The sequence below is a fragment of the Diceros bicornis genome, chromosome 15, assembly GCF_020826845.1.
Source record: "Diceros bicornis minor isolate mBicDic1 chromosome 15, mDicBic1.mat.cur, whole genome shotgun sequence".
Classification (NCBI taxonomy): domain Eukaryota; kingdom Metazoa; phylum Chordata; class Mammalia; order Perissodactyla; family Rhinocerotidae; genus Diceros; species Diceros bicornis.
Window position 1 is genome coordinate 17,754,707 of NC_080754.1, and position 19,731 is coordinate 17,774,437.

General features: G+C 39.5%; 1 protein-coding gene across 2 annotated transcripts in view; it reads left to right on the top strand.

Moving 5' to 3' along the window:
• Positions 1-19,731, top strand: part of GAP43 (growth associated protein 43) — a 99,408-nt gene that overhangs the window by 45,405 nt on the left and 34,272 nt on the right. Inside the window, exons 2-3 of one of the 2 annotated variants that reach the window (XM_058555835.1) lie at positions 11,837-12,449; positions 14,709-14,799. In XM_058555835.1, coding sequence (XP_058411818.1) covers positions 11,837-12,449; positions 14,709-14,776 — 681 coding nt within the window. In that variant the 3' untranslated portion in view covers positions 14,777-14,799. Of the gene's footprint in view, positions 1-11,836; positions 12,450-14,708; positions 14,800-19,731 lie in introns of those variants that run through there. The other variant, XM_058555834.1, reaches the window with a different exon arrangement.

Genomic DNA, 19,731 nt, shown 5'->3' on the forward strand with positions numbered 1-19,731 from the left:
AAAAAGTGATGGCAATTGTTGGCAAAAGCACACAATTTCATTCCTTCTACCTGCATCCTGCTCCCCATCCCTCACACACACAGTTAGATCTTCAAACCTGATTGAGTGTTGAGGAAACCTTATGTATCCCAGCTGTGCTGATTTATCTTTTAAATGGCACCTTCTTCCCTACAATGGCCCAGAAACCTGAAGACGCTTCATCTAGAAACTGGAGGAGGTTGACTCATTCTCCTTTTTCTCCTCCATAAGGGGAATTTCACTGGATTTCTGATCTTTGACTAGGTTCAAAGAAAGTACAGAAGCTCCATTGTGAACTCCTTTAATACGTGGACATTTTCCCTAAAGTATATGCTATCAATTGTGTTTAAAATCAGCTATTCTTAATAATAGAGTGAAATTTTCTTATGCGAATTGCACCTCAATAAATTATCAATAAAGAATAGAGTGAGCCATAGTGATTTCATATGTCCTCAACACTTTATTCTGCTTCCTTTATGAGCTGCGTAAGCTTCTGTTAGGCATGAAAACTATAGTGTGTTAAAGAAAACTTTGCTTAGGATATTTCTGGCCCTTCAATTTTGCTTCTCAGAAATAGCTTTTGCTCAATCAAAATGAAAATATTTTGGTTTACTAAAGATGTTGTTAGAAAGAAGAATGGCTGTATACCAATGATTTTTTTAAAGCATTTAAAATTCGATCTTGTTTAAGAGAAAATTTGAAGTATTATTATAGTAGTATTTATAGCTGACAGAAGTAGATACAGGGCCGAGTTTTTCTGTGCTCAGAGGGATGAGGTAATCCTATGATAATTGGAAAACGTTAAAGGAATCGAGGTGTCCCAGGTAAATGAATGATATTATTTTAGTTCTGAAAGTCAGGCATTCATAGACCCTTGCCTAAAGTTCCTTTGTAACATAATGAATGCAAATGTTTGGACATCTTAGAATGAATGCTAAGTTGTCCACCTCCCCTTCCCCCAGAGCATATTGACCAAAGCAACAATGTCGGGTATTAAATAACTACTGCTTATATTTGACTTTTTTATCTTTAATTCTTAAATATTGATGAAAATTATTGCCCTTTCACCAATGGATTTAGAAATTTGATTAGGTTCCAACAAATTAGTATAATGGTACTCTTCATCTTCTTCAGACCAATATTCATCCGAGATTTTAGCCTTGGTTAGAAAGTAACGGTTTCATGTACACTGGTTTCCTTTAAAACTTCATAAATTACAGAGCTCTCAAACAAATTGGTCAGTAAAAATACAAAGCTATAGAAATGAAGATTCCTGAAAAAGTTATTGCAACTTATGGTGATATTCTTCCTACATATAATGCACTACATTGGAATGTCCTCCTCAGTTAATTCACAGATAGCAACAATCCTACGTAAAAATGAAAGAATTTCATCAGAGCTCAACACAAAGCTTATTTGTGGCAAGACTGAGTTTAAAAAAATAGATCTAAAGAGACTTATGAACCGACTTTTTAGCCATTAAATAACCAGGATCCTCTTTTTCTGGGTGTCCTTCATCTATACCCACATATTTAGACTATTGACTTTATGAGTGTAAGATCAGATGTCTACTGTAAAGTTATTGATTTTTAAAGTATTATGAGGGCATTTTAAAAAAAGTATATTTAAGAAAGAATCCTGTGTGGGTAGATATAGTTTGCCTCTGCTCACTAGTGTGTCTATAGTGCCTAGCATAGGCACTGGGTGGTATTGTTAAATGAATAAATGAAAGAATGTGACATGATGCTTTATGGATTATTTGCTACAAGAAAGACTAAGCTATCCCATGTTGTCGATGCAATAAAATCAGACTTGGGGTTGGATGGGAGTGGAGAGGACCTGAGTTCAAATACAAGCTGGGCCACTGACTCACTCAATGAATTTAGGTAAGTTGTTTTTTTTTTAATTTATTTTTTGTAAATTTTTTATTGCAGTAACATTGGTTTATAACATGGTAAAAATTTCAGGTGTACATCATTTTACTTCTACTTCTGCATAGATTACATCATGTTCACCACCCAAATACTAATTACAACCCATCACCACACACATGTACCGAATTATCCCTTTCACCCTCCTCCCTCCCCCCTTCCCCTCTGGTAACCAGCAATGCAATCTCTGTCCCTATGTGTTTGTTTATTGTTGTTATTATCTACTACTTAATGAAGGAAATCATACGGTATTTGACCTTCTCCCTCTGACTTATTTCACTTTGCATTATACTCTCAATGTCCATCCATGTTGTCACAAATGGCTGGATTTCATCGTTTCTTATGACTGAGTAGTATTCCATTGTGTATATATACCACATCTTCTTTATCCATTCATCCCTTGATGGGCACTTAGGTTGCTTCTAAGTCTTGGCTATTGTGAATAACGCTGCAATGAACACAGGGGTGCATGTACCTTTACAAATTGGTGTTTTCAAGTTCTTTGGATAAATACCCAACAGTGGAATAGCTGGATCATATGGTAATTCTATCCTTGATTTTTTGAGGAATCTCCATACTGTTTTCCATAGTGGCTGCACCAGTTTGCACTCCCACCAGCAGTGTATGAGAGTTCCCTTCTCTCCACATCCTCTCCAACACATGTTGTTTCCTGTCTTGTTAATTATAGCCATTCTGACGGGCGTGAGGTGATATCTCATTGTAGTTTTGATTTGCATTTCCCTGATAGTTAGTGATTTTGAACATCTTTTCATGTGTCTGTTGGCCATCTGTATATCTTCTTTGGAGAAATGTCTGTTCAGGTCTTTTGTCCATTTTTTAATTGGGTTGGTAGTTTTTTTGTTGGTGAGATGTTATATATTTTGGAGATTAAGCCTTTATCAGAAGTATGGTTTGCAAATATCTTCTCTCAACTGTTAGGTTGTCTTTTTGTTTTGTTGATGGTTTCCTTTGCTGTGCAGAAGCTTTTTAGTTTGATGTAGTCCCATTTGTTGATTTTTTCTATTGTTTCTCTTGCCCGGTCAGATTTGGTGTTTGAAAAGATGTTGCTGAGACCGATGTCGAAGAGTGTACTGCCTATGTTTTCTTCTAGAAGTTTCATAGTTTCAGGTCTTACATTCAAGTCTTTAATCCATTTGGAGTTAATTTTTGTGTATGGTGTAAGGTAAGGGTCTACTTTCATTTTTTTGCATATGGCTATCCAGTTTTCCCAACACCATTTGTTGAAGAGACTTTCTTTTCCCCATTGTATGTTCTTGGCTCCTTTGTCAAAGATTAGCTGTCCACAGATGTGTGGGCTTATTTCTGGACTTTTGATTCTATTCCATTGATCTGTGTGTCTGTTTTTGTGCCAGTACCATGCTGTTTTGGTTACTACAGCTTTGTAGTATATTTTGAAATCAGGGAGTGTGATACCTCCAGCTTTGTTCTTTTTTCTCAGGATTCCTTTAGCTATTCGGGGTCTTTTGTTGTTGCATATAAATTTTAAGATTCTTTGTTCTATTTCTGTGAAAAATGTTGTTGGAACTTTGATAGGGATTGCATTGAATCTATAGATGGCTTTAGGAAGTATGGACATCTTAACTATGTTAATTCTTCCAATCCAAGAGCACGGAATATCTTTCCATTTCTTTGTGTCTTCTTCGATTTCTTTCAGAAATGTTTTATAGTTTTCGGTGTACAGATCTTTCACCTCTTTGGTTAAGTTTATTCCTAGGTATTTTATTCTTTTTGTTGCAATTGTAAATGGGATGGTATTCTTAATTTCTCTTTCTGCTACTTCGTTGTTAGTGTACAGAAATACAACTGATTTTTGTATGTTGATTTTGTATCCTGCAACTTTACCATATTCGTTTATTACTTCTAAAAGTTTTCTCATGGATTCTTTAGGGTTTTCTATATATAAAATCATGTCATCTGCAAATAGTGACAGTGTCACTTCTTCCTTTCCAATTTGGATCTCTTTTATTTCTTTCTCTTGCCTGATTGCTCTGGCTAGGACTTCCAGTACTATGTTAAATAGGAGTGGTGACAGTGGGCATCCTTGTCTGGTTCCTGTTCTTAGAAGGATAGCTTTCAGTTTTTCACCATTGAGGATGCTATTAGCTGTGGGTTTCTCATATATGGTCTTTATTATGTTGAGGTACTTTCCTTCTATACCCATTTTATTCAGAGTTTTTATCATAAATGGATGCTGTATCTTGTCAAATGCTTTCTCTGCATCTATTGAGATGATCATGTGATTTTTATTCTTCATTTTATTAATGTGGTGTATAACGTTGATTGATTTGCAAATGTTAAACCATCCCTGCATCCGTGGAATAAATCCCACTTGATCATGGTGTATAATCTTTTTAACGTATTGTTTTATGCGATTTGCTAGTATTTTGTTGAGGATTTTTGCATCGATGTTCATTAGTGATATTGGCCTGTAATTTTCTTTTTTTGTGTTGTCCTTGTCTGGTTTTGGTATCAGGGTAATGTCGGCTTCGTAGAATGAGTTAGGGAGCTTCCCCCCCTCCTCAATTTTTTGGAAGAGTTTGAGAAGGATAGGTATTAAGTCTTCTTGGAATGTTTGGTAGAATTCACCAGGGAAGCCATCTGGTCCTGGACTTTTATTTTTGGGGAGGTTTGTGATTACTGTTTCGATCTCCTTACTGGTGATTGGTCTATTCAAATTCTCTACTTCTTCTTGATCCAGTTTTGGAAGGTTGTATGATTCTAAGAATTTATCCATTTCTTCCAGATTGTCGAATTGGTTGGCATATAGCTTTTTATAGTATTCTCTTATAATCTTTTGTATTTCTGAGGTGTCTGTTTTAACCTCTCCTCTTTCATTTCTGATTTTACTTATTTGTGCCTTCTCTCTTTTTTTCTTGGTGAGTCTAGCTAAAGGTGTGTCAATTTTGTTGATCTTTTCAAAGAACCAGCTCTTGGTTTTATTAATTTTTTCTATTGTTATTTTGGTCTCTATTTCATTTATTTCTGCTCTGATTTTTATTATTTCCCTTCTTCTACTGATTTTGGGCTTTGTTTGTTCTTCTTTTTCCAGTTCCTTTAGGTGCATTGTTAGATTGTTTATTTGAGATTTTTCTTGTTTGTTGAGATAGGCCTGTATTGCTATGAACTTCCCTCTTAGAACCGCTTTTGCTGTATCCCATAAATTCTGGCATGTCGTATTTTCATTTTCATTTGTCTCCAGGTATTTTTTGATTTCTTCTTTGATTTCTTCGTTAACCCAGTCATTGTTCAGTAGCATTTTGTTTAATCTCCATGTATTTGTGGCTTTTCTAATTTTCTTCCTATAGTTGATTTCTAGTTTCATACCGTTGTGGTCAGAAAAGATGCTTGGTATTATTTCAATCTTCTTAAATTTATGGAGACTTGTTTTGTGGCCTAATGTGTGATAAATCCTGGAGAATGTTCCATGTGCATTTGAAACGAACGTGTATTCTTCGGTTTTTGGATGGAATGCTCTGTATATATCTACTAGGTCCATCTGTTGTAGTGTGTCGTTTAAGCCAATGTTTCCTTATTGACCTTCTGTTTGGATGATCTATTCATTGGTGTAAGTGGAGTGTTAAAGTCCCCTACTATTATTGTGTTACTGTCTATTTCTGTTTTTATGTCAGTTAATAATTGCTTTATATATTTAGGTGCACCTACATTGGGTGCGTAGTTATTTACAAGTGTTATATCCTCTTGTTGGATTGTTCCCTTGATCATTATGTAATGCCCTTCTTTGTCTCTTTTTACAGCTTTTGTTTTAAAGTCTATTTTGTCTCATATGAGTACTGCTACCCCAGCTTTCTTTTCATTGCCATTTGCGTGGAGTATCTTTTTCCATCCCTTCACTTTCAGTTTGTGAGTGTCTTTAGGTCTGAAGTGTGTCTCTTGTATGCAGCATATATATGGGTCTTGTTTTTTTATCCAGTCAGCCACCCTATGCCTTTTAATTGGAGCATTTAGTCCATTGACGTTTAAAGTAGCTATTGATAAGTATGTACTTACTGCCATTTTTTAACTTTTTTTTTTTCTCAGTGTTTTAGTAGTCCTTCTCTGTTCCTTTCTTCTTCTATACAGAATTGATGGTCACTTTAGTTTGACCTCTGTCTGAAAGTCGTACTCTTTAACTCCCCTCCTCCCTCCTTTTATGTTTTTTGTATCATATCTAACCTCTTTTTTGTGCATTTGTAGCCATTATGTTCTAATCATGGAAATAGATAATTTTTCCTATTTGTGGTCTTCTCTTTTCCCCTTAAATCAGTCCCTTCAACATTTCTTGTAGCACTGGTTTCTTGGTGACAAACTCCTTTAATTTTTGCTTATCTGGGAAAATTTTGATCTCTCCTTCCATTTTGAATGATAACCTTGCTGGGTAGAGTATTCTTGGCTGTAAGTTTTTTCCTTTTAGCACTTTAAATATATCGTGCCATTCTCTTCTAGCCTGTAAGGTTTCTGCTGAGAAGTCAGCTGATAGCCTTATGGGGTTTCCTTTGTATGTAACTTGACATTCTCTTGCGGCTTTTAGGATTCTCTCTTTATCTTTAATTCTGGACATTTTGATTATGATGTGTCTTGGTGTGGGCCTCTTTGGGTTTATCTTGTTTGGGGCTCTCTGTGCTTCCTGTACCTGGATGTCTGTTTCCTTCCTTAGGTTAGGGAAGTTTTCATCTATTATTTCTTGAAATAGATTCTCTGCCCCTTTGTCTCACTCTTCTCCTTCCGGGACACCTGTAACACGGATGTTAGTGCGCTTGATGTTGTCCCAGAGGTCCCTCAGACTGCCCTACTCTTTTTAATTCTTTTCTCTTTTACCTGTTCACCTTGGGTAATTTCTTCTAGTCTTTCTTCCAGCTCACAGATCCGTTCTTCTGTATCCTCTACTCTGCTTTTGAGTCCCTCTAATGAATTTTTCATTTCCAGTATTGTATTCTTCATTTCTGATTGGTTCTTTTTTATATCTTCCATTTCTTTGTTGACATTCTCACTGAGTTCATCTATTCTTCTCCCCAGATCAGTGAGCATCCTCAACACTCTTAGTTTGAACTCTCTGTCGGGTAGGTTGCTCATTTCTGTTTCACTTAGTTCCTTTTCTGGGGTTTTGTCCTGTTCCCTTACTTGGAATGTATTCTTTTGCCTCCTCATTTTGCCTCTTTCCCTGTGCTTGTGTCTACGTATTAGGTAGGTCAGCTACGTCTCCTGCTCTTGGATAGGTGACGTTATGTAAGTGATGCCTTAGGAGGCTTCCAGTGTGCTTCCCTCAGTTCTCAATGTTCCAGGGTTGACCCCTATGTGGGCTACGTGTATCCTTCTGTTGTGGCCTGTTTGCTCTCCCTGTAGGCACCCAGGGAGGCTGAGTTATGCTCCTGGCCAGCTGTTGTAATGCTCAGCTGCTTGTAGTTGTTGTGGGCCCTTCAGTCCCTTTATCAGGTGTGGGGAGCCCCAGCACAGTTGGCTGCAAGTTCTAATACCACATTTGTGTTGCAGTATTTCTTTTAAGTGAGTAGGCCCCCAGCATGGCAGGTTGTTAGGCTCAGGGCCTTACAATTGCTGTTAGCCTCTAGCCTATTAGGTCTCTTGTCAGCTGTCTGAGGATTGCAGCTGGGTGGGGCTGGCCTCAGGCACAGGAGCACCCAATTGTTTCAGGCTTTAGAAGGTGAGGCAAACTTCCTATGTGGGTCTTTGAGAAGCACAAGTCTTCTGCAGCTGACAAGCCCTGCTGCCCACAGGTCCACACACACAGTCAACACAGTCCTGCCCCGTGTGAGTGCCCCGACCTCCCCAAGCGGACCCAGTTTCTCCACGGCGGGAGTCCCACACACTCCACCACCGCCCCACACTCTCCACCCACTCCTTGTGCACGTGCTGCCCCACTCAAGTCGGCTCAGTTGCCAGGCTGCAGAGAATCCAGTCACCAATCTATGCAGGCCCACAAGTTGCCTGAGGGCTTGTTGTTGGGTGGGGCCAGTCTCTAGGGTGGGCTGCCTGCCCTGGCTGAGCTGGATTAAATCGGTGCTCTAGCGGGTGGGGCAGACTCCGGGCTAGCTGGCCTCAGGGAGAACTCCAATGGCGTCTGTGTCAGCATGCCCACACCAAGCCACAACAATGGCCACCGCCAATGTCCCAGTCCCTGGAGAGGTCTCACCCCTCACCGAGATGCACTCAGGGCCTATTAGGTGAGTCTCTTGTCACCAAAGCACTGTGCACCTTTCTTTCTGGTGATTTTAGGATGCTTTCTGGAACGGGTGAGTTTGTGCACGGGCCCTTTAAGAGCCAGTTTTAGTTTCTTTGTGAACCGGGTTTTCTGGGGGTGCTCCCCAATGCTTTAGTAGCAGGCAAAGTCAGATATTATGCCGCTGGTCTCGATTGTGCTGGGTCCACAAAGTGCCCACAGCGGGTACTCCCCGGCTCAGGGCCCCGCGCCTCCAGGGAGGCTGCGTACCTGTGAGCTGCTCCCGGCGGCCGTGAAGCTGGCGGCTTGTGAAGGCGGCGTTTTTCCTCTCCAGAAGGGAGTCTCTGCCTCTTCCACCTCAGTTAGGATTGTCCGTTGTTGCAGGAGTTCCTCTTATCCAATTTTCAGTTCTGTCTCAGGGGTAATTTTTCCACGAGTAGTTGTAAATTGGCTGTGTCCACGGGAGGAGGTGAGTTCCGAGTTTGCTTACGCCGCCATCTTTCTAACCAACTAGGTAAGTTTCTCAACATTTCAGGACCAGGCTTTTCCTTTTAGAAACTGAAAGGGTGGTGCTGAATGTACTGAGCGATCTCTTGTTTCTCTGGGCTCAAATGTCCTTTTTCTTAGGTAAGCTCTTCTATTTTCAGTTGAGAAAAGGTCTATGTGGCCCAACACCTTGGGGTTACCCCACACCAGTCTTGGGAAAAGTTCTCTTCCTTTTTGTCTCCTCTCCCAACAAAATATACTCCCAGTCTGATTACCTCTAGTACTGTGAAAGGAATTTTACCAGAAAATAACCTGTAGTTTAAGCCATATTAATAGAATCCATTACAAGTACACACACACACAAAAAGACATAAATGCATTCATAAGCCAGGACTGTCTAGCTTAAGACTTGGTTTTTACTTAAAATATTTTTGTTTCTGGATATCTCTGTTCAGTCACTTAAGTCTGACCTGATCTTAGGCTGGTTTCTCCCCTCCCTTCCCCTCCTTCTTTCCCTCTCCTTCCCGCCTCACTCTGCTCTCCTCTCCCCTTCTCTCTGCTTCCCTTCCCTCTCTGTCTCTTTTCCTCTGACTATCTGAAAAATTTGTATTAGTTGTCTTTTTTCAATGAATCTATAAAATCCAGTTTCCCTAAATCTTTAATGACATTAAGTGGTCCAGCACTTCCTCCAGAATGAGCTGCACGCCCACGGAGTACTTTGAGCACCTCTTTGGATGTATCCACCTATCTGGGTACCTAGCTCCTGTAAGGTTGTCTTCATCTCTCTCTCTTAACTTCTGTCTTCCATGATTCTCTCCCTTCCTGCCCATCCCTTCCTCTCTGGTGTCCCTTACTTTCCTGGGTTGTTGAGGTGAGGCTGGTCTGACAATCTTGGCATCCAAGTCTAGTCTGAGCCATTCTAAATAGTCATTTTAGCATTGATGCTGTGTACAGAAGCTTAAGTCCTGATAACTTGCATTTGGAAAGTTAAGGTACCAGGTGATCTGAGAAATCGAGAGAGAGAGGTGGGTAGGAAGGAAAGAACTGAGAAGAGCTCTTGCTTTATCCAAGTAAAGTTTCTTTCTTTATATCACGTAGACTCTCAGCTTCCTTCTTTTTGTATTTTTCAGCTTTTTGAGAGTTTTATCCCCCTTGCTTTGTGTTCTTAAAGAGAAAAGGGGGCTCTAAAATTGTAGCTTTTTTGAGTCATCAGAGGGTCTTTTCTGAACACCTGCCCACTCTGAAATAAACGATTTGTCTGCTTTCATACGGAGCAGTATTGGTGTTAAAGAACCACTTGGCATCAATGCCCAAGTGCAGAGGTCCTGTCGTATAAGATGGTGCCTCATTCAGAAAACTCAAGTTAGAGTAAAATATATTAACATCATCTTGGCTCCATGCTCCATTCACAACTGTTAATTTAACAGGGTTATGCTTCCATCTCTGATCAGAGAGCTCCTGGCAGGGACAGCTGCTCCCGTGCCCCAGATTGTGCTGTGTTCATCCCAGTAGGAGTCATCAAGAGCAGCGGGATAGAGGGAAGGTGGGAATGCATCAGAGACCTGAGCAGTGTCATATCATGGCACTGGGAGGAGGGCGCGGAACGGAACGGGCTTCTCCAAAGTGCTTTTCGTCCGCTCCTTCATTCTTTGTATGGATACATGCGGTTCACTGAGGAAGGAGAAAAGCTCATCTTGAATTTTACTGGAAAATTGTCAATCCAGCTTTTACTTTCACATGTAGCTAATTTTCAAAAATACTTTTGTACATCTACTAGCATGTAGATGGACCTACATAGCGACAGGCCCATATGCTTGTCCAAAGAATGTCAAACAGGCCAGCATCATGATTAGCAGGATCTGGGTCACTGGGGCAGAGCTGGTATGACAGGTGGAAAACGTACCCTTGTGTTGGTCTGCTGTGGCTCACCTCCTAGACAGAAGCAAAGGCCAAGACCAGGCCAAAGTCAAGATTGGGAACAAGCACAGGATGTGGTACATGATAAGCACTCTTTTACTATCAGTCTTTTGAAGGAAATTTACTGCATTGTTCACTGCTGTATTTCCCCCGTGCCTAGAACGGTGTTCAAAAGAGTGAATAAAAGCTAAAATGCTCCAAAGTTAAAGGAAGAAATGAATGGAGACTATAAGTAACCACATCAGGGCACCATGATGAGCAATGGAGCTACAGAGAATTTTGTATACTTGCCTGTACATTTCTTTCCATGGCTATACCTTCTATTCTATCCTCTGATTTAATTTCCTTGTGGAAAAAAGTTATTGCAGCATATATTATGCTGTAAATGTTGTGATCAAATTGTAAAAATTTTGTATTCTGGTCTCTTGCCTTCCGTACTAGGTTGGCTCTATCAATGATACTATAAAACTAATTTTAGGTTTAAATTGCTTTGAGAATAATAAATTGTGATTTAGTGAACATATACCACTCTTTCAAAAGTGGAAATGGTATTTTCCTTTTTCTTTTTTTAAACTCAAGGATAATGGCCATTTTCTGTATTCAAATTTTGAGAGTCTGGTATGTTGATTACCGATGTTGGACCACACAGAGGGGAAAGTAGATGTCATTTTGTGACAAGCATTCTGAGTTGCCCCTTTCTGAACAAAACTTTCAAAGTCCTGCAACTCATTTGTATTCTTTACAAAGCGTTGATGGAATTTGTTGTCTAAACCTTTATCATACTATTTGCCCAAAATCTATTGGTTTCCTGACCAGACTTGAAACCTTGGGTAAAAAAAAAAAAATCTTGGGTAAAGACTTTTCCATAATATTTTTTAAATCTTGAAGTTTTGTGCAGAGTCCATCTCAGACACTCTGAAAAAACAATACCTTTCAGAGCTCTTTGATTAAAACATAGGGCAAATGTGATTTGAATTGTCAAGGTACATTTACAAAAAGGGTGGCTTAAGTTTGGCAATAGGGAGACATTGAGCTGGGGAAGGAAATACGTATAACATAATGCCAATGATTCTGGAAGGCCCAAAGGACATTAGTTTTCCCATAAAATAATGTGTTCTCTACTCAATTCTCCACCACGGAGAGAAAGGAAGCTTGATTTGAATTTCCGTAATATTGTTGATTTCTGTGCCTGGCACAGAATAAATCATTCAATAAATAGTTCCAGAATGCTGTGGTTTGAAGGAAAAGAATATTACCCCATCTCTCCTTTTTCCCCCTTTTATCCACAAAGGTTGAAAAAAATGATGAGGACCAAAAGGTCGAACAAGATGGCATCAAACCAGAAGATAAAGCTCATAGGGCCGCCACCAAAATTCAGGCTAGCTTCCGTGGACACATAACAAGGAAAAAGCTCAAAGGAGAGAAGAAGGGTGATGGCCAAGCCGCTGAGGCTGAAGCGGATGAGAAGAAGGATGAAGCCCCTGTTGCTGATGGCCTGGAGAAGACGGAGGGAGAAGGTCCCGCTACCACTGAAGCGGCCCCAGTCACTGGCCCCAAGCCTGAGGAGACCGGCAAAGCAGGAGAAACTCCTTCCGAGGAGAAGAAGGGGGAGGGCGCCCCTGATGCTGCCACAGAGCAGGCAGCCCCCCAGGCTCCTGCCCCCTCAGAGGAGAAGGCCGGCTCTGCTGAGACAGAGAGTGCCACTAAAGCTTCCACTGACAACTCGCCGTCCTCCAAGGCCGAAGACGCCCCAGCCAAGGAGGAGCCTAAACAAGCCGACGTGCCTGCTGCTGTCACTGCTGCTGCTGCTGCCACCACTCCTGCTGCAGAGGATGCTGCTGCCAAGGCAACAGCCCAGGCTCCAACGGAGACTGCAGAGAGCAGCCAAGCCGAGGAGAAGATAGGTGAGCAACTGTGAGGGTCAGACGCCGTGGGTGGGTGGGCCAGGCACGGTGGATGAGCAGAGGGGCCCTATGTGGAAGGCCAGGCTACCTGCACCACCAAGGGAGAGGGAAAACGTCTATAAGGTGTTTTCAGGAAATCAAGGGACGCTATGCTTAATTCCCCAAATTAAGCAGGACTAAGAGCTAACTCTAGCCACTTACATTCCCAAATAGCTCCAAGCCTGAGAGAGAACCCAGGCAGGTCTGTGTAGCAGCCACTACTAGAGAGATCTGGCAATTATCTTGTTAATTGGATTGGCATAAACAGTAAAACTAAATAATCTTGGTTTAAAAAAATATTCTTTATGCTGGATAGACTTAGTTTAATGAGTAATTACTGAGACTACATATATTTTATGGATGGGAATTAGCTAATGTGATTATTTGGCTCTAAGAAGTGCCTGGTATAAATACAGCCAACTCCCTATTGATCCAGATGATCTAGTTTGTGAATTGCCAGCAGCAAAAACATAATCTCAGACCACCTTTCCCTATCCCACAATATGCTTCTGGGCATTCTCCCCACCATCATTTGGTGAGTAGTGTGCGTATGTGTGTGCATGCTCAGAGAATGTTAATTGTGACATTAATTGGGGTCAAACTAATTAGGAAAATAAGTCTGTTAATATTGCCAAAAACAGAAGAAAAAACCCAAATATAGAACATGTTGTGAAGTCAAACATAAATTATCATTTTATTATTGAAGACACTACTTTCTACCATATGCATAAATAATTGAGGGTTGACTATCATTACAAAAAGGTACTGGTTTGGAGCTCTAACTTGAAAGTTGGAGTGTTTTCACTATTATTGCCCAAAGAGCCTGTGTGGAATTGGAATAGAGCATTCCCAGAGCAAGAGAAATTGAACAGACCCTCACCCCTGGAGACTGGACCTGTCCCTCCCCACAACCCATCCATAGTGGTGAAGGAGGCCAGCAGTCTCCAAGCTCTTTCTCTAACCCCATATGACCCATGAATACCTTCCAACTTTAAAGACCCTGAAACATGAAGTTTCTTCTGTGCCAGGTTAAAAGATTAGTTTTACTCCGTTAGACTTCATGGACTTAACTCATAATGTCCAAGGACCCAAATTAGGACTAGACCACATCGTACCCTTGGGAAAATCCCTGCTCCATGAGAATGCTATGGGAAATGTTTTGGCATCTGACCATTAGATTGAGAAAATAAGTATTGGACATTTGCCTTGATATACATTTCTCCAAATTAGATACTACAGGATGCCAGATGATTATTCTAGATATTTTCAGGTCTACTTCTTTCATCTTACCCAAAATTCTGTGAGAAGCCAGGCTTTATTGTTTATTATTGTTATTAGTATACTCTAGCTCCAGATAAATCACACTCCTCTTTCTACCAGTGGCTCATTTTAAATATTTATTCTAATTACACACCTGCCCCAGAGGCCAGACCTTGAGTTTAAGAAGATGGGAATATTTCCCTGGAAAAGGTAAGGTGTATGATAAACAATGGGGTGTTGGTTTTAATTTACTCAGCAAAACAAACCTTGTTAACTACTTCTCTTTAGGTTGAAGATTCTAGCCTCAGATATCATGACTAGAAATCACTCTGCTTATGACAGATTACCTATTGTGGCATTTTCATAAATCTTAGAAATTAATCATACTTTTAAATAGAGAAAATATTTGACATTGCTCAGACCATATTTTTTAACTGGGATTTTTAAAATTGTGAGTATAGACAGAAAGACACGATGTGATTTTAGGTATATGCTCATGATTTGAGTTAATAGAAAGGACTGCTTAAATCAATGAAAAGTCTAAAATATAACATGTTTAAGGAAATTCAGTTTTATTATTTTTAAATTTATGATAATTCCAAATAAATTAATAAAGTATTTTACGCAATATGTGCTCAATATATGTCAAACGTTGAATGAGTGAAAATTGGCCAGATTTAATTTATAGATAATAATTTGTTCATTCATTCACATATTCCTCCTGCAACCTCGCTTGTTACATTCGTTTATTTGATTAAAAAATGTGTCTGGTCAGTGAAAACAAATAGAAATTATGCTCTGTCCTAAATTTTACAAATTCCAGCTGAACAATGTCTCAATTAGGCTGATTTTATTACATGCATTGAAAGTGTAAGTGAGGTTCAACTTGAAGATAATCACAAAGGGCAATTTATTGTACATCATTTTTGAGCTTTGGGTAGGTATTGTCCTCTTGGTTAGATCCTGAAATGCTGCCTGTACTTTCCTTCTGGACTGAGGTATCTATTAGCCTTGCCTGCTGTATGTGACAAGCACAAATTACCCAGATATGGTGAGTCTCCTGGAATCACAGAAACTAGAGGTAACAAGGAGATCTATCACAGCATATCAGGCCCAAATTCCCAGGCGCCCTGTATCACATTTTCCTCTATCTCCCATTGGATTTAGTTCTAATCCAAGTTAAAATAACAGTATTTCCAATTGGGTTCTACTGTTTAGAAATGCATGGCTACTCTGGGTTGCTTTGGTATTCTATGGCTGCCTGGAGGGGTGTAGAGAGACAATCTGAGAGGGCGGAGTGGGGTTGGGGGCAGAACAAGTCAAAACGAGAATTTAAGACAGTAATTTCTGTCAGTGAGAGGGTCAAAAATGTTGGATCAAAACTGATCATTGCTTATTAATACATATGGAAATGCTTTGTAAATTATAAGTATGTTGTTTATTTTACTTCTTTTACTATTTATGGGTTTATTACAGGTATATGCCATTTGCATTACAATCTTTAGAGTTGGTTAGTTTTTTTCCTTTAAATCCTGCAACTATATCTCCCTCCCCTGCTTCGCCACTGCCTGCCCATTTCTTGATATGCCTATGACCAAGAGATTTCAGTGCATTTCTGACAATGATTCCTTTATAGGAGGAGGAGTGTTTAAGTCTTCTCTAAGACATTGCCCTCCTTCAGCCATAAGGCAAGAACTTTCAAGCGTCTTTTAGCAATTCTGTCCTTGTGGTCTCCTGCTGATCAGGGTCACTGTACTCATTGGGCTCTCAGTTAAGGAATTTTCTGCTATGCCTCTTCTTCTCCATGATATCCTATTGAATTTCCCCAATAGATGACTGCAAAACTTCTACTGTGGCCATGTTGAGTGATGTAGTATTACCAAGGTAACACATCCAGGTGGCTAGAAATCAGAGATGTTGACTGGGTGGCTGCCACGGGTACTTGAATGATACTAGTAGGAAGTGTAACTCTGAGTTACTCTAGATTTTCTGTATGTGGATCTAGCCTGCATTTTATTTTCATGTTCTCAGGACCTCTGTCTAATTGGGGGCATCAATAATAATCCAGGAAAGAGAGGAGTTTTATTTACCATTCTCTGAATAGAAAAATTAACTTAGTGTCTCTCTACCTCTCTTCCTCTCTCCATTTCTTCTTTCTTTTTTTCCTTCCATTTATATTAACTTTCTAATGTGCTAGGCATTAGTGTCACAAAGATCTATAATATATTATCACTGTTCTTAAGGAGTTCTGATTTGGTAATGGGGGTGGGATGAAATTTAGGGAGTGGTGTTGAAAATAATCACAGTAATAATCTCAACTCAATTAAATTCTGCAAATAGGTATGGAGTACTTCCATATGCCAAGGCACTGTGGGAAAAAATATGAATGAGACAGTGCTTCGTGCAGTTTGATATATGCTATAAAAAGTTTTTATGTAATGTGGGTCTCTTTAGCTAAATTATTAGCACAAAGAGTAGATGCAAAATTTATTCTTTCTGGAATGATAATTCTGTGTGAGAAAATGAAATACCCAGCCCATGTTTCTGGATTTGGGGAAATTATTTTTCTCCCCACAACTAAATTTTCCTAAGGCCCAAGCTAACCATCCATAGTATTTTTATCTCTCCCCAGCATACATCCACTTCCACCGAGCTCTGGGTTAGATGTGAGATTTCCCAAGGATATTTACACTCATTTGGCAGGGGGCCTTATAAGCGGTTTTGACTTGAAATTTGGTTTCAACCACTTCCCAAAATTTATACACGACTCATAAAGAGTGAAAATTTGGGTTGTGAAAGTCCGTAAATGTTGTCTATAAAACATGGGCACCCTGTCAGATATTCAGTGGTGTGCTGCTTAAATACTGTTGATTTTTAAGCTTTTATGGTGCACTTTTATATTGCTAGAGTAATCATTTTTATGGGCTTTTCTTGACAACAGTCCAGTGGCATTTGATAATATTTTCCTTTCTACTTTTACATTCTGAGAATAGGGGCAAAGTAAATGGATATTCTGCCCACGGAAATAGTCAGTGACAAAACAGGGGTCAAATTGATAGACCTCTACATCCTCACCTTAACTTTAGCCCTGCAGTTCTTTACCTCTCTCTTCGGGTGCTATGTTTTATCTCAATTCCTGCATTTTCTCTTTCTTTATCTTAGCAGTTGTGACAATTTCTAGTTATTGTTGGGAAATACCAACCAGTGCTTTCCTAGAGCACTCTCTGTTCTGCTTGCTTGGTAAGATAATACAGTAGAAAGAACACTCAACTGGAATAAGGAGACCAGGGTTCTAGTCTTGGTATTTCTACCTACCAGCTGTAGGATCTTAGGGAAGGCACTGCTTCTCTCTGGGCCTCAGTGGTCTCATCTTTAAGGGGAGGGGCTAGGAGAATTGGTTTTTAAAGTTTGTTTCAAGGTTTAAAATGCAAAGTTTCTGTAATAGGTAGCACTTCATGAGCATGTATTAAATGTCAGGCTCTGTGCTAAGTTGTAGGTGGGGATTATCCCATGTCATCATCATAATCACTCTGTGGTGTAAGTGCTATAATTCCCCTTCCCCTTTTACAGGTGAGGAATCTGAGGTTTAGAGGGATCGTGGCACCTAATCATTGTCAACAGCTAACAAGCAGCTGAACCAGGGGCTGAACCCTGACAGCCCAAGTACAGAGGTCACGTACTGAACCCTGAAACCCCTGCAAGCACTATACTGGAAGAAATGAAGATGAGAGGGATATTTAAGAACAACAACATAGTGTCCTAATCTAAGAACATCCCCCTCATTTGAATAATTGCATACTCCAGATTCTTGTCTGAAAATCTTTGGTGATCACATTTACAGATGGGTATCCAGTAACCAGCCATACTCCCTGGTCATAAGTCCCTCACAGCTCCATCACCCCAGTTTATTGGGAATATTAAACTAGTTCTGAGTCTTGGGTTCTTAGTTTGAAAATGCTTCAAGTTCTGTTTTATTAGGCCTAAGAGAGCTATAAAGATCAATTGATCTTTATAGCTGAAATTGATTGCTCTTAACAGGAGTACTACTGACTCCATCAAATATGCCGCGAGGAACTGGGTATTAAAAATTGAAATTTTCAGATCTCATTCGGATGAAAGTCATTTTATGTATTGTAGGAGATTCCTATTAGAATTAGTATTTTTTTTAAATTCTTGTTCGCATCTTTTTTCTTCCCCTTTTGGCAAGTGCATTTCCAAAGTACCTGATACCTTTATGTTTATAACTAAAATATTGAAGAACTTAATAGTAAGGACAATTAGAGAGCAATCACTACCTCTTCAATTTAAAAAATGTAAGCAGACAAAAGATAAGAAGAGATGTGTGTTTTAGAGTCAAGAAACTCATATTGTGAGGCATTTTATCTATTTTTTTATATTAACTCATATTAAATAACTACTATCACCTTATAAAAGAAGCTAATAAACAGAAAGGCATTTGAGTAAAGCCCCTATTTTCAAGTTGTGGAACTATATTTGGAACTGAAAGTAAAACAATATTTCTTAAAATACAGAATATTTTTCAGGTATTAATGCATATTAATCAAATATTTTTTCTCTTTTTTCTCCACGCACACACGCGTGCACGCACACATGCACACACAATCCCAGAAGGATTAAAAGGAGGAGGAGGAAGAACCAGGAGCAGCAAGGGTTACAGTCAGTCCATTTGGCTAAACATGGAGAGAGAGCGGGGCACTCAGTCTAATGGACGAGAAAGCTCTGAGTGTTCATTGCTCTCATTTTGTTCTCACAATCACAGCTTCATTAAATAAACAATAAAAAGCTCTCTATAACCAGACATAAAAGGAAGGGAAGAAGGAAGCCAATGATGCTGTTTAAAGCTACAAGACCTGAGCCCTTGAAAGTCCCCCAAGATTATATTGTTTATGGCATGCATGAAGAAGAGGGAAAGGTTTGAAAGGATGTGTAAGTTTTGCCAGCCCTCTTAGTCATAGTTGAATCATAAGAAAATGACTGAATCAGGTGCTGAACCTCAAACCAATTCATATAATCAAGAAAATTTGAAGCTTTAGACAGTCCAAAAAAGCTTTAGACACTTACTGATCTCACAGCAATAAAGCTTGGCTTTCTAAGCAAATAATTTATTTCTGGACTTATTTAAGAGAATTGCTTATAAATTGTTTTCATAAGAATGACGAATACTGTCATCTTTTTAATAGATCCAATATCTTATAGGATGTATACAGTACAAATGCTCTGCATTTTCAGCATAATAGACTAAACACTGCCTAAAATCAAGAGACCTGGGTTCTTGTTCAGACTCTGCTGATGATTTCAGGCCAGCTCTTCTACCCTCTGGACTTAGTTCCAGTATCTGTAAAGTAAGTGCATTCAACTAGGTCTTCTCCGCCTTTTAGCTGCAAAAGGCAAGTACGCAATGGTGGGCTAAAGAGGAATCTTTGAAGTATGGGCATATACTTCTCACTCAAACATCCTTGCTTTCCTGTAGTTCCTTATTTTCTAAACTATTAGTTAGTGGGTTTAGGGGATAAGGCTGATAGTAGAGAAGTCTGGACAGAGGGGCAAAGAATACAGGAAGAGTCAGCTCTAAGAAAGCTTATGGTTACACTGGAGCCCCAGGAGACTGCAAGGAATCTCAGTGGAGTTTTGTAACCCCACCTTACCCTTCAGATTAAAAATAAAGAGTTGACAATGATGTTTTCTGATATGCCTGTACTCCTGCTTGTAGCCTTCCTAACCCTGTCCCTGAGATGCAAAACTACAGCTATAGTGGCCATAATTTGCTGCAATAGTTTCACGTTCATCTTAGACTTAATACATTATTAATTTATTTTTATACCCATCTTATTTCATTAAAGTACTTAAAACAGCTTCAAGAGTACATAAAGCCTTGGATTCTTGTGTAGAGCAATGGATGCATCTGACAGACAGTTATGGTTGACACACTTTTTAAAATTTTAAATTTGTAAAATTACAATAA